The sequence below is a fragment of the Myotis myotis genome, unplaced genomic scaffold (genome assembly GCF_014108235.1).
Source record: "Myotis myotis isolate mMyoMyo1 unplaced genomic scaffold, mMyoMyo1.p scaffold_m19_p_2, whole genome shotgun sequence".
NCBI lineage: Eukaryota > Metazoa > Chordata > Mammalia > Chiroptera > Vespertilionidae > Myotis > Myotis myotis.
Window position 1 is genome coordinate 110,259,300 of NW_023416324.1, and position 15,804 is coordinate 110,275,103.

The following is a 15,804-nucleotide window of genomic DNA, read 5'->3' on the forward strand; positions in this document are numbered from 1 at the left end:
CCTGGCACTTAGTTAAGAGGTTTTATTCCCTCCCTAACTTCAGGGGAAAATCCCTACCTGGGGAAACAACCTTTCTCAGAGAGGTGACCTTGGTTAAAACACATAGTGCCAAGAAGGTGAGCAAACATATCAAGAACAGTATGCCATATATGCCAGGTCCCTTGAAACAGCAAGGATGGACCGGCTCCCGGCAGGTTATACTCTGCGTTTTGAAGATTTGGTATTAAAAAAAAGAATGGAAAATATCAATAATTTTATATTGACTACATATTGAAATATAGGGTTAAATAAAATGTATTATTCAAATTAATTTCACCTGTTTCTTTTTAACTTTTAATGTAGCTACAAGGGAAATTTGAATTACATGTGCCTCACATTAGATTTTTTCTAAAAAGCACTTACCTAAAGCATCGGGAAACATAGAGTTGTGGGGAGTAGTGATCTATAGAGGATTAAAATTCCAAAGCTCTAAATGCATTTGGGCCAAAGAAAATATATCTGTGACTCAGTGGTTGAGTGTCAACCTATGAACCAGGAGGTCACAGTTTGATTCCTGGTCAGGTCACATGCCTGGGTGTGCTGATCAGTGATTCTCTCATCATGGATGTTTCTACCTCTCTCTCCCTCTCTCTTTCTCTCTGTAACCAATAAAAATATATAAATTTTTGCTTTAAAGAAAATATGTCTGTTGGCCAGATTTAGCCTGAGGGCCCCACTTTGTACACAAACAATTGCTGTCATAAATATTAAATGTAGAAGCTATACAATATCTACAGTTTTACCTTTCTTTTGACATTAATCAAGTGCCTCATTATTCTTAAATAAAAGCAGTAGATTATAAAAATGGAAATATGTCTACTGTTCATAAATACAGAGAACAGATTGGTGGTCACTAGAGGGGAGGCAGGGGGCAGGGGTAACAGGAAAAATGGATGAGTCAAAAGATACAAAAGGAATAAAAAGGTACAAAGGAGAATCAAAAGATACAAGCTTCCAGTTATAAAATAAATAAGTGCTGGGTGATGTACAGCATGGTGACTATAGTTAATAATACTGTATTATATATTTGAGTATTGCTAAGAAAGTAGATCTTAAAAGTTTTCAACATAAGAAAAAATCTGTGTATGTGATGGATGTTAACTAGACTTATTGTGGTCACTTCACAATATATATATGAATATCAAATTATTATGTTGTGCACCTGAAACTAATGTAATACTTATATGTCAGTTGTATCAATCCAACTTTTTATCTGAATTTTTGAGTGAAAAAATTTTATTAGTCATTTGAAGTTCTGAATTTTCTCTCATTAAATTCATTTTACTTACTCTTGCATTGTAGAAAGAATGTATTTTCAGTACTTTTATGTTTTTCAAAGACCTCACTTTTTTACCTTTAACATTCTATGAAATAGAGGTGAGAACAAGTGTTGTTATTCTCATTCTAAACATCTTTCTTAATATTTAAAGGATATCAAAATAAGAGATCAAGTTACCTGCACATGATGTGCACTGGTTAGAATGAGCAGACATTTCAACAGGACACTAGTCCAGTGCATTCTCTATCTGGCTGTTCTGCTGTTTCTCAGTGTTTACAGCACTTTAGTATAAAAAATAAAAAAGCAAAGAATATAATATGTACAAAACTATATGAAAAAAATGTAATTATAAATAAATCAAATAAAATTACCCTTACAGAATTCATTTTCTTAGAACAAAAGTCCATTTAGCTCTTCAGAACATTAACTTAATATAATACTGCAAAATAGTATTCTAAATAAGATTATTATAACATCCTATCTAATAAAAGAGAAACATGGTAATTAGCGTATGACTGCTACCCTTCCCATTGGCTAATCAGTGAGATATGCAAATTAACTTCCAGCCAAGATGGCGGCCGGCAGCCAGGCAGCTGGAAGCGAACATGAGACTTGCTTGCTTCAGTGACAGAGGACTCCAATGTTCCCCACCAGGCTTGCCAGCCTCTGAGCTTGCAGTTTGAAACATTGTAACAAATATAGAAGCTAAACAAAACCCCAGAAACCTGCTTTCAGCCAGCCAGGATCTCAGAGCTGGAGTTGATACTGTGTTTCGATTATAGAACCCAAACAAACCAAATACCTGCTTTCAGCAGCGAGGCCTAAGAGCTGGAGCCAGAGCTAAAGCTGGCCCAGAATAAAAAAAGAAAAAGAAAAAAAGGAGCAGTTGGGAGCTTCAGTCACCCGCCAGCCTAAAAACAGCCCTCAGCCCCCCACCCAGACTGGCCAGGCACCCCAGTGGGGACCCCCACCCTGAAGGGTGTGTGACCAGCTACAAACAGCCATCATCCCCTCACCCAGGCTGGCCAGGCACCCCAGTGGGGACCCCCACCCTGATCCAGGACACCCTTCAGGGCAAACCAGCCGGCACCCACCCGTGCACCAGGCCTCTATCCTATATAGTAAAAAGGTAATATGCCTCCCAGCACCGGGATCAGCGGAGCCACGAGGCCTGCCGGCACCAGGATCAGTGTGATAGGGGGCAGCGCCCAACCCCCCTGATGGGCCCTGCTCTGTGCATGACAGGGGGGAGCTCCCCAACCCCCTGATTGACTCTGCTCTGTGCGTGACAGGGTACAGAGCCCCAACCCCCCTGATGGGCCCTGCTCTGTGCATGACAGGGGGCAGCGCCCCAACCCCCTGATTGGTCCTGCTCTGTGCGTGACAGGGGGTGGCGCCGCAACCTCCCCATCGACCCTGCCTTGAGTGTGACAGGGGGCGGTGCCCCAACCCCCTAATCGGCCCTACCCTGAGCATGACTGAGGGTGGCATCACAACCTCCCAATCTGCCCTGCTCTGTGCATGACAGGGGGCAGTGCCCCAACTCCCCAATCGACCATGCTCTGAGCCCGACCAGGGGCTGCACCTAGGGATTGGGCCTGCCCTCTGGCACCCGGGAGCAGGCCTAAGCCAGCAGGTCGTTATCTCCCGAGGGGTCCCAGACTGCGAGAGGGCACAGGCCGGGCTGAGGGACTCCCCCTTCCCCCCTGAGTGCACAAATTTTTGTGCACTGGGCCAGTAGTTCTTTTATAATTCTCTACCTTCATGTCTATGTTTTATCTGGGCAACTGAACCACCTTAACTGATTGCTGAACTTTAAAAAGTTTATTTTCCCTACAAAGAATCTGAGAATAGGTTCATGTTGTAGGAGTTATTTTAACAATAACATATTGTGCCACCTTTTTCATACAATGATGTCATCTTAGTGTCTAAATAGAAGCCCGTTGAACAAAGATTCACACAATAGGCCTTCCTTCCCCTGTCTGCCAGCACCGGTTTTTCTCCAGCACCCGGGACCTAGGCCTTTGGTCCAGCCGCAGTGGAGAAGCCAGGCCTTGAGGCTAGGCTTTTCCCCTCCAGCTGCAACAAGGCTTGGCTTCTCCCCTCCGGCCAGAGAAGGCAAGCCTCTGCAGTATTCAGTCTTCAGTCTTCACTCCACACCTGCGTATGCAAATTAACCACCATCTTTGTTGGGTTAATTTGCATAGTCACCCTGATTGGCTGGTGGGCGTACTGGAGTGACACCAATTTGCATGTTTCTCTTTTATTAGTGTAGATTGCAGTGTATGCTTTTCATTTTGATGTACAGTCATGAACCAATCTGCCTTTACTCTGTCACTTAGTGTTACCAATCAATAACAAAGGGGATACCTAAGAGACTCACAGTCTTTTCCCATAAATGGAGTGAAACCAGCTAATCTAGATAGAGTCCAAACCTATAACCTTGACCTTATCAACTAAGGGTCACAGTAACTATCCAAATGCTGTGCCAGGAAAACATTCATTTGAGTAAACAGTTAAATTTTTAAATGGGGGTGGGGGAGAACACCATCACTATAATATAATTAACTTATGTGGAGTTCATTAAAAAGTAAAATTATTTTCATTTCATTTTTAATAAAAATATTTCTTATATTTAATTATCAAATCATTGTGGCATTAATATTTATATAGATAATAGACAGATAATTGGCTGATTTAATGACTTATCAGGTCATTTCTACTTGTCACACCACTATTGCCCTTGTCTTCAAAAGATGCATTCCTATTCAAAAGAAAGATTATGAAATCTCAGTGCTGAGAGATTTCTTTAAGCGTGTACGAGCTCCTTGAGGATGCACAGGTCTCGAGAAGCTTAGGGACTGGTCAAGTTCACCCAGCTAAGGAGTGGGAAAGCCAAAATCCGAACTGGTCTCCTTACATACTATGCAGGACTACTTAGTGTACTATCATTCAAGACCTACTGCAATCAGGACATTGGGCAGTTTGGGGAAACACATAAAATATATTGAATACTTAATTCTTCTAGCTTCATTTAAAATTTATTATATGATTTATGTAATATTAAAAACTTTAATCTGAAATAAATTGCCGTGTGGTCTATAATCTCTAACATAAAACTCAAAATGCATATAAATGTTATAATATAAATTAGTAAGTGCTTCCTTTTCTGCCCAATAGCTCTCCTCATACCCCTTAAAATTGAAATTGAAATGAGATGAGTGGTTTCTGCTGCTGATTTGGTTTCAAAGAAGCAAACTAGAATGGCTTCGAAGGTGGATAGAGCAGCTGCTATTGACTGAGAGAGTCCATAGGTGCCACCATTTTCATTTGTTGAAAAAGAAAGGCCTCCACAGATAAAACAAATAGAATTTGTCCCTGAAGAAACCACAAATAATAAAGCAATTGGATAGGGCCTCCTAACACACAAATGTTCAAAATGTTTAAGGAAATCAGGATAGAAATAGACCTCATAAAATAAGAACAGAAGGTTTAAAAATAAGACCAAGTATATTTTGGGGGTAGGGAGTAGAAACCCTAAAAATTTTAGTGTTAACTTTTATGATTTAATCAATTCACAAATAGATAGTGGCTAGCAATTGTTGCCTGTAGAATGCCTCATTCATTACTTGGGGCAGGCAGGGCGGGGGTGGGGGGGGAGGTGGCGGCGGTGGGTGGGTGGTGGGGAAGAGGACTGGGAACACAGGAGCAGAAGCAGTTGCTTTCTAAAGTCTGAATTATAAAACAAGAGCAATAAAGAGAATGAATTGAATGGGATGGTTTATTGAGCTTTCTAGCACTATAAGCAAATGACTTCCAAACACTCCCCTATTCTTTTTGAATTTAAGAAAGATACTTTGATAGATTATTCCAAAATATAATTACTTCGTCTTTTAGTTTTCTCCTTATTATCATAGAAAACTATGGGTATTTTTTTTCTTTAGATTGCAACCTCATTTAAAAAAAAGGAACTTGTAATGAACAATTTAATTAGATTGGTTTTGGCTTGCCTAAAAGCTGAAGAAAGTATTGATATTCTAATCAAAAGTCTTGAGGAAATATTCTTAGAATTTTTTTTTATGTCTCCTTCCTTATGCTTGTTTTTAAAAGCCAGAGAAGCTGTCAAGAAATTCCAGGTAACTCCTCCAAAAGCAAGCAGTGGGTGGTGTGGCCACGATGAGCCAACCTTGTGTTTGCAGCAGACTGAAAGTTCCCACCTGACTCATTGCAAATTTATTCAGCTGCTTATGATTATTTTTTACTCATACTTTGAAGGAACAACAGCTTTGTATTTTTAGCCTTTTAATGGCAAGAGAAAGAGTTTATAAATAACAAACCCCCTTTTTAAAAATTGCTCATGCTTTTTTGACCCATAGCTGAATCAGCATTTGTCTTGCATTCAAAAAATAACAGCAACAATTCCAATAAAACACATTTATTAAACACTATTTAAAAGATATGCCCAGTGCTTTCACATTACCTCATTTAATCCCTGTAACCATCATGTGCATTGGGATCACTGTTCCTATTTCTTATAGATGAGGAAAATGAGACTCATGTTCAGAGATATATGGGGTGACATTTGTAAGTGACAAAGGAAGATGCCATTACAAGTACTTTGCCTCCAAATCCTATCTTCTTTCCTTCAAGAGAAAATGGGTAAAAGCTATGGTGAGACCCAAAAGAGGAAGAAGTGGACCCTCCTGTGTTTTTATTAGTACCCTACTTGCCTATCCCAGACTGGGAGAAGAAACAGGATGAACAAAATGTAGCTGTTTTCTAGGACTCACAAATTTGTTTCCTAGTAGAACACATCTCTCTCCCTCAGCTCACCAACACAGCATCCTTTCAGCTTCAAAGAGAAAATAAGCCAATTTTCCCCACCATTAGCATAAACCTAAGATGGCTTCCAATCATGACTTCCATTTTAGCCTCTTTCCTGAGAGCCCTCAGCTAGGGAAGCCAATCAGTGGGAGAAATGGGTGGAGGGGGCCAACAGTTAAAAGAAGGAAGAAAAAAAGAAATGGGCAATCACTACAAATGATTATGCTAAAAATACAACCACTGCAACAACCACAAAAACAAACAAAAAAACAAAAAACAAAAAACTGTGCAGACCAGAGAATGATTTTTCTTGTTTCTTAGATGAGTAGGGCCTATGTCACCTTCCCATCCAGTGCACATCACACCCCAAACCCTTGCCCAGAGGATTGTGCAATAACTTTAAATTGCAAGAGCTATTTTCCATAGATGCTGCTGCAGGCATTTTTAAGAAGGGAAAAGTTAAAATGATGGCACACTCTCTACTCCACCTTGGCTGGCCAGCTGGTTGCCTTTAAGTTCTAACCACTCTGTTTGCCATACATCCTCTGAAGTCCAAGTACCATCTTCTGTGGGAAGCATCCCTCACCACACCCCTGCCCCCCACCACCAGGTTGGGTCAATAGTAAATACAGAGCATTCCATAAGCCTCTTATATGGTTAAATATTCAACACATTGGATAATTCTGTGTTTAAGGCTCCTATGCATCCAGCTAGACTCAAATGATGGAGAATGTGACTTTATTCACCCAGCACATAATAGGTGTTCAGTGAATATAAGATGATGAATGAATAACTGCCCACTGAAAGCACTATTTGCATTTTCTGCTTCTCTGCCTTTCTTCCTGCTATTTCCCTCTGCTGTTTCCATCACTCAAAATTCATCTCCTCTTTCCTCCACCCCTAAGTATAAGGCAACTTGTTTCCTTACTAAGTAGGAAGCCTGGTTTCAGTTATAGAGTTCACCCAAGCTGCTTTTAATCTTTGATATTCTTTAACCTTGACATTTCCAATGTTTTCCTAGGCAAAATCCAACTAATCTCAACTAGATGTTAGGAAAGCAAATAAGTAAATTAATCCACATTAAGAATAAATGATTGCTAGCACATGAACCTTTACTGTAGCATTTAATTTTTAATAGAGAATATTTGTTTACTAAAATGAATTTATATTTCTAATTTGGTATAATTTTAATAATTATAATAAAATGAACAGAAAATCAGCAAAGTGTAAGGAAATCCTCCTGGGTGAGGAGGAAATGGGTCCTACCTCCCTGAGAGCCTGGCCCTAGTTTCTTTGAAATTATTCTTTCTTTTCATCTTTTGTTTGGTAAACTATAGATTTCTAAAAGTTCTAAGGGCTTTTTGTTATTGTTGTTGTGTGTGTGTTTTGGTTTGGTTTGGTTTGGTTTGGGTTTGGTTTTGGATTAGGTTTCTCATCCAAGGTGAAGCCCAGATCGTCTTTGGATATCTTATATGAGATTCTTTGGGAAGCAGAATGTAAATTGATTTCATTAGCCCCATAGAAATTAGTCTCAGTACTCTATACTATTATCTTTTAGGTTATATGCTATTCATTCACTAATTTGTGCACTCACTCTCTTCTTCATCAGACATTTAGCACATGCCTCCTGGAATGTGCCAGGGCCTAGGCTGGTAGGCCCTACCCTTGACAAACCAGTGGAGAAGACATTATTAACAGATCATCATGATGGAGTGTCAAAACCTGCATCCAAAATACCAGAGCCACTCAAAATGGAACAGCCAGTTGCCCAGAAAAGTTAGGAAGGCTCCACAGTGGAGGTGACCATTTGCCTGTTTGTGAATGCAAAGCCCTTATGAATGAAAAGGGAAAAGGGGGATTTAGATTGCATAAGGCTAAGTGAAAAGAAGTTAATGAGGTTATGGAACCAGAAACTTGGATAGGGAAAATAACTGCCTCTATGGGAAAGACAAAGTAGCCACTTAAGAACCCCTTTCGTCCCAGTGTTATCTCTTAAAATCTTCACTCATCTTTTCTACAACAACACTTTGCACCCAGATACATACTGCCTTAGTGTTCAGCTCTCCTGGATGGCACACAGAGCTATCCTGGGCAGACTAGTAATGTCTTATTCCTGTCCCTCATCTTGCCCAGCACACTTTTCGGTAAGAGAACTGTGTAGCCATGCTCACCCAGGGACCTGCTCCTGGTGTAGCAATAGGATCTTGACCCAGTACCACTGCTCTGCCTGGCAAACCTTGCCTGTGCCCAATGCTGACCTTCTCCACAGAGCATGCCTGTGCCACCTCCTGTGATGTTACCCTCACAGCATCATCAGCCTTTCTCCCAAGGGTCTTCTGATGGACTCTTATGTAGGTCTGAATAGGTTGATTTTCTAAATCACATGAATGGATAGCTTAATTGTTGATTACATAAAATATTGGAGCAAATATTTGCAGAAGTCTTTATAGAGTCCTTTTCTGAGCATCTGATTCCTCCCAGAATCCTAAAGAACTGCTACTATCTCAAGCCCCCACAAAAGGCATGTTGACAATCCTGGTTTAATTTAGTCGTTTGTCATCCTTGTTATACAGATGGTTAATCTTAAAGTTAATTTCAGAAATGGCTGGCAGATACAAAAGTTAGGAGATTCAGAACCTATGCAAGACTGAGTTGAAAGTTAAAGAATGTGGGTACTGCCTGTAGTGGCCTGAAAAATAATGGGAAGAATACTACTTCCTTCCTCTTCTCCCCTCTTACATCAATTTCCACAATCACTAATTCCTGTTAAGCCTAGAGACAGCTCTTCTGACCACTCAAGGGGGGATGATGATCACTTTTATACCTAAGAAAAAATTATGAGATGAAATAAATTGTTTAAAAAATAAGTACAGGTAAGTCACACTTCTGAGATTAAAGACAAATTGATTGGCCTTGCTTACCTCAAGAAAAACTCAAGTCTTTCTGAATGACTAATTTAATTCAGTAGTGTTTTCTGAGATTCAGATTGTTTTTAAATAAATTTGAAAGCTAGGATTTACTTCTAAAAAAAAAACACACACAAAGGATCTAGATCATTTTATTCACATAGAACCCTACTTCTATTTGTCTAGAGCAGTGGTTCTCAACCTTCCTAATGCCACGACCCTTTAATACAGTTCCTTATGTTGTGGTGACCCCAATTTCATTGTTACAAATTGAATATAATTAAAGCATAGTGATTAATCACAAAAACAATATGTAATTATATATGTGTTTTCCGATGATCTTAGGTGACCCCTGTGAAACAGGTTGAGAACCGCTGGTCTAGAGGATATTATCACTTCCCCGAAAAGCAATATGCTCTCAAAATTAACTTGAATATGCAATCTAGACTTTATTAGTTCAGTTTTTGTCAAGAAAATATGATTTAGGTTTTTTTTCCTAAAACCAAAGTTGAGTTACTGTACTTATGATTGATAACTAAAAATACTCATTTATAACTGAAAGTTAATCCATTTTTATCTTTCCCTTTTTATTTTTTTCCAGGAGCATTTGGCATTAGTATCTGAGATTAATTAACTCAGGAGGTCAAAATGATCCTCAATTCTTCCACTGAAGATGGTATTAAAAGAATCCAAGATGACTGTCCCAAATCTGGACGGCACAATTACATATTTGTCATGATCCCTACTTTATATAGCATCATCTTTGTGGTGGGAATATTTGGAAACAGCTTGGTGGTGATTGTCATTTACTTTTACATGAAAGTGAAGACTGTGGCCAGTGTTTTTCTTTTGAATTTGGCACTGGCTGACTTATGCTTTTTACTGACTTTGCCACTGTGGGCCGTCTACACTGCTATGGAATACCGTTGGCCCTTTGGCAATTACCTATGTAAGATCGCTTCAGCCAGTATCAGTTTCAACCTTTATGCCAGTGTGTTTCTACTCACATGTCTAAGCATTGATCGCTACCTGGCTATTGTTCATCCAATGAAGTCCCGCCTTCGGCGCACAATGCTTGTGGCCAAAGTCACTTGCATCACTATTTGGCTGCTGGCTGCCTTGACCAGTTTGCCAACTATAATCCACCGAAATGCATTTTTCATTGAAAACACCAATATCACAGTTTGTGCTTTCCATTATGAATTCAAAAATTCAACCCTCCCCGTAGGGCTGGGCCTAACCAAGAATATACTGGGTTTCTTGCTTCCTTTTCTGGTCATTCTTACAAGTTATACTCTTATTTGGAAAGCCCTAAAGAAGGCGTATGAAATTCAGAAGAACAAGCCAAGAAATGATGATATTTTCAAGATAATTATGGCAATTGTGCTTTCCTTTTTCTTCTCGTGGGTTCCCCATCAAATATTCACTTTCTTGGATGTTCTGATTCATCTGGGCATCATACATGACTGTAAAATCATAGATATTGTCGACACCGCCATGCCCATCACTATTTGCATAGCTTATTTTAACAATTGCCTTAATCCTCTCTTCTATGGCTTTCTTGGGGAAAAATTTAAAAAATATTTTCTCCAGCTTCTGAAATACATGCCCCCAAAGGCCAACTCCCACTCAAGTTTATCCACAAAAATGAGCATGCTTTCCTACCGCCCCTCTGATCATGGAAACTCCTCCACCAAGAAGCCTGCCCTATGTGTTGAGGTTGAGTAACACACTTGAAACCTGTCTGTGACGTAATCTTGTGGGAAAAGGAGCAAGAGAAGCATTCCTCTACAGCACGTCTCTACCAAATAAGCATCAGCTACTTTTCAGAAACTTAAGAAGAAAGTGAATTACGTGGACTGAATTGACTTTTCTGGAGCTCTGAACAAAACTTTTCCTTTGCAACAAAATGAAGCAAAGCCATGTTTGTCACATTTTGCATAAGATAGATGATGGCTGCTCAAAGGCCAATGTCAGAAACTGAATAACTGCATTGATTTGGAAACATTTTACTGGTGGAAATGCCATCTCCCCAATCTGCTCTTGTTCTGTTATTTTTTATTTCCACTTAACGGTGTTTAGAATATGTTAAACTTTTAGAAGAGCAGCAGGAGATCAGAGCTCAAACTTGCTCTCCCCAGTGTCCAAAGGGCAGTAAAGCTTTTGTGCTTAGCCATTAGCAACTGTGGTTCACTTGTACCTGTTATCACACATCACATTTACTACAAAGACTTGCTAAGCAGTGGTTGTAAAGTTTTAGAAACTTGTGAAATTCAACCAGTGTCTTACTGATTCACCCTGCCAGCTAAATGGCTTATTTGTATAATGATGTTACTAAAGTCACTTATAAAAGTTAAACTACTTGTAAAGCTGTTAACTCTTGTCCCAGGTCATAGTGTCTTTCTAGTCATTACTTTCATTTCATATCTGAGAATTATATACATTTTACTTCTGGTAAAAAGGTTATATCATAAAGTATGCCTTACTGCTTTAAAAAGGATATATTCTCCCTATATATGCATACGTACATCTATATCTCTAAATTGTTACTTTATTAAAATCTGGTAAACTTATATTTACATTAAAATAAAATAATTTTATTGTAATGTATTTCATCTTCATTTCTTAAAAGAGATGCTGATTTATTTTTAAAACAAGACAACTATGAATAAGTACAAACATATTTCCACTTACATTTTGATACAGCTGATGGATTAGTACTGTTGGTTATAGGATGTTATATCCTGTCATTGAAATGATAAGGAATACATTTCATTCCACTGAGCAGCATGGAATAAATACCTCATTTTGAACTTTCCAAAGTTTTTTATGTAACAAAGAAAAAACTCATTCCTTATAACACTAAAATAATACATTATTTTGCACATTTTCAATAATAGGATTTTTCTAATTACACATACATGATCACTGTAGGAAATTTATAAGATATAGACAAGCATACAAATAAGTCATGTATAGATATTTCACTCAAAAATTACCATTTTTAACCCTTGGGTGCATTTTCTTTTACTTTTTTTGTATTCATTATATACACATACATATATAAATCATGATATTGGAGTCATAATGTGTATAGTATTTTGTATACAGATTTTTCACTTAATGTCCTAACATAGTAGATTGTCACTACATTAAATATTTTTTCTAAAACATTTAAATAATTGTATAACATTACAAAATACTGACATATCCTAATATAGTTAGCTAGTCCCCAAATTGGGTCTTCTAGCTTGTTTTCTGATTTTTTTAGTATCATAAATTGCACTGTGATGAACATTCAAGTATATGAATCTGATAAATTACACATGATACACTCCTAGAAGAGGTACAACTAGATACACAGATATGAACATTTTTAACATTCTTAATACATATTGCCAAATGTTTTCCAGGAAACTTAAAACAATTACAATACCAGCAACCAAACATGAATATATCTCACCTCAGACTCAGCAGCATGTAATATTGACTAGATTTAAACAGAAAGGGAAACTTTACTGTAAAGACCCAAGTACTACAAGCAGGGAGGGAACTGCCCTGAAGAAAGTGATGTGGCATTTCGGTTGTTTGTGGGTAGTGCCTAATTCTGCTCCCTGGAGGTCTTTGCTGCTCCTAGAGACCACACAGACAAGGCTCAATAAACAGTGGCCAAAGGATGGGATGGTATAAAAAGTAGCTGATGGGGGAGTGGGTGACAGGGCCATTCAGAAAGGCCATAGTGGATTGGGCAGAAGCTCCACAAAGCAGCCTATCACATTCCCATTCCCAATGATAGAGTTATATTGTGAATGAATATGGTTACACATGCCTCATATTATTTTCCTTTTACATATATATATTTTTTTAATTTCACTAACATAATACCAGCCCCTAACTCCAAAGATCCTTTATAATTTTCACAAAGGATTGCCTCTAAAACATAAATACCAGCTCATCCCAAACTTATCTTTTTTGAAATAACCTCCAAGTCAGCTTTATGACAGTTCTTTTATTGTTCAAGTATCTTAATCCAAGTGATTATAACTATTATTACCAGGAACCAATTCCAGCATGTCATAATTTCAAGAGTTTCATCAAAAGGTTGATGAGACTTGGGGACTCAGCAGGGTTGAGTCACACATGTAGTCAAAGCAGCCTATCACATTCCCATTCCCAATGATAGAGTTATATTGTGAATGAATATGGTTACACATGCCTCATATTATTTTCCTTTTACATATATATATTTTTTTAATTTCACTAACATAATACCAGCCCCTAACTCCAAAGATCCTTTATAATTTTCACAAAGGATTGCCTCTAAAACATAAATACCAGCTCATCCCAAACTTATCTTTTTTGAAATAACCTCCAAGTCAGCTTTATGACAGTTCTTTTATTGTTCAAGTATCTTAATCCAAGTGATTATAACTATTATTACCAGGAACCAATTCCAGCATGTCATAATTTCAAGAGTTTCATCAAAAGGTTGATGAGACTTGGGGACTCAACAGGGTTGAGTCACACATGTAGTCACCTGCATCTGGGAATGGCTAAAGGCATTTCCCCAAACCTAAATAGGATACATTAAATTGCTTGTGGCTGCCAGACAGTTAAAGGGCATCTTAATCTACATGTTGTTGCCTCCTACTGGCCAAACACCTGAACAGCTGTAGGCTAATTCCCCCATTCTAACAATGGACTCTGTACCAAACCCTGACCCTTTGAAGTGTATATCTCTGCCTTGCCTGAGGACAAACTGTGCTAATAAAAAGCATGGGGTCCTGGGGGCAAGGAGAGAACCTAAGGCCTTAGACTTAAGATCTTAGAACTTAGCTCCTTTAGATAAGCTCCTCTGACACCCAAATGCCTTTCAAAATTATATTTCATCTCCGGACTCTTTATTAGTCTCTGGATTCCTATGTCATCTATGCACAGCCCCTTCTCCAGATTCCTGAACCCTCCTTGATGCTGAGACAGGAACCCCAGCAATTATAAACTTACTGAACCATTTGGTAAGTTGTAGTTGATAGGATTTCTGGTAAATAATTGTATTTAGATACCCTCTATCTAATGTATTTATTAACCGGGTGAATGACATGTTCCAAGCCTTGTTTTCATTTTTATTTTATCAAACTAGGGGCCCAGTGCACAAATTCGTGCACCCTGAAAGGAACTGTGTGCTGGAGGCTGTGGTGGGCACAGGGGCGGGTCTCAGCCCATCCTCCTCGACCCCACCCGGCCCCTCCCGCCACAACCCCCAAGTCCCCTGTCTGCCAGCAGCCCCACTCCCACTGCCATCGCTCCCACACACTCATGACACCGGCCCCATTCACACCCACTGATAGCACGGAGCAATTGGGGCCAGTGTCAGCAGCGGATGAGATTGGGGCTGGCGCCATCAGCAGGTGCAAGCGGCCCTCAGGAGCAGGGGGAGGTGGAGAAGCCCTCAATCAGGGGCAATCAGGGCCAGCAGCCACCACTCATACCTGCTGATGATGCCAAGTGATCAGGACGGGCACCGGGTGCCAGCAGTGGGTGCGACTGGGGTCGTTGCTGGCAGCGGCTACAAGAGGTGGCTGCCAGCCCCGATAGCCCCTCAGGAGCAAGGAGAGGTAGAGAAGCCCTGAGGGATGATTGGGGCTGGCAGAGGGTGCAAATGGCAGTAGGTGTGAACTGCGGCTCTAGCGCCAGCAGTGGGTGCGAGTGCCCAGCAGGACAGCAGCATGCAGGAGCAAAGAATTTTCAGTAACCACCAGAGGCTTGCCTGGATGACAGCAACCAGTGCCCTGACTTGGTCTGGCGCCCCCGCTGACCTGCTCCATCATCCTGCCGCGGCCAATGCCTGCCATGTTCCATGCGTGCCCCCTGGTGGTCAGCACATGTCATAGTGACTGGTTGTTCAGTTGTTCGGCATTTCCGCTGTTCAGTCTATTTGCATATTAGCCTTTTATTATATAGGATCACATTGTGGTTTTACCATCCCATTTTGTGAAATAGATATTCATAACTCCAATGATTGATCTTGCGTTTTCGAGATTAATATTGAAATTAAGACTCTACTTACCAAAATTATAGGATGGGATGTTATTATTTATTCCTCATTAAAATACTTAGAGGTTAGGTGGACTCCCTATTTTTTGGAATATTTTTAAAATTTGTGCAGAATTGTATATTTACTATAAGGATCTAGGTGCCCAATAGAACTCAAGAGCAATACATATATTTCAATTTACATTCCAATTCTTGTTTTCTCCATGAAAGATTCATCTTTTCAGTCAATAATTCATTTATTCATAGGTTCTATGTAATTTTTATTATCTGCCTACTCTGCACTAGGGGACTGGAGTTGTGTAACATATAGCTTAGAACACATATGCTAAACATTTCAGTCACTGCTGTGGGTTGAGTGAGAAGGAACCTGATTGCCAAGCCATGGAAAAGCCCACAAAGGTTTGACACCATAGATTCTCAATTTTATAACTGTATACTAGGGCAAATTTTTCCAACAATATGTGCCAACCTGGGGAACCAAAGAGGAGAAAATAAGCTGCGGTCCCCAAAGTGGTGAGTGAAGAAAACAAGTCCCAGGGAATGTTGGATACTGGCACAAAGGGTGAGATCCCTGAGAGTAGAGAAGAAAATAAATCAGGAGCAGATGAGAGAGTGAGATTGTGGAGTGGACATTAGCCACGCACTGCCTCTGTGGCCAAGGTGCAAACCTCATAAGAGATGTTTAGGGTCCTGGGGCTATGT

General features: G+C 39.6%; 1 protein-coding gene across 3 annotated transcripts in view; it reads left to right on the top strand.

Moving 5' to 3' along the window:
- AGTR1 (angiotensin II receptor type 1) overlaps positions 1-11,638 on the top strand; it is a 57,293-nt gene extending 45,655 nt beyond the window's left edge. For all 3 annotated transcript variants that reach the window (XM_036351797.1, XM_036351799.1, XM_036351798.1), the window contains one exon: positions 9,650-11,638. In XM_036351797.1, the coding sequence (XP_036207690.1) occupies positions 9,697-10,776 (1,080 nt within the window). In that variant the 5' untranslated portion in view covers positions 9,650-9,696 and the 3' untranslated portion in view covers positions 10,777-11,638. The remainder of the gene's footprint in view (positions 1-9,649) is intronic.
- Positions 11,639-15,804: the final 4,166 nt, after the last annotated feature.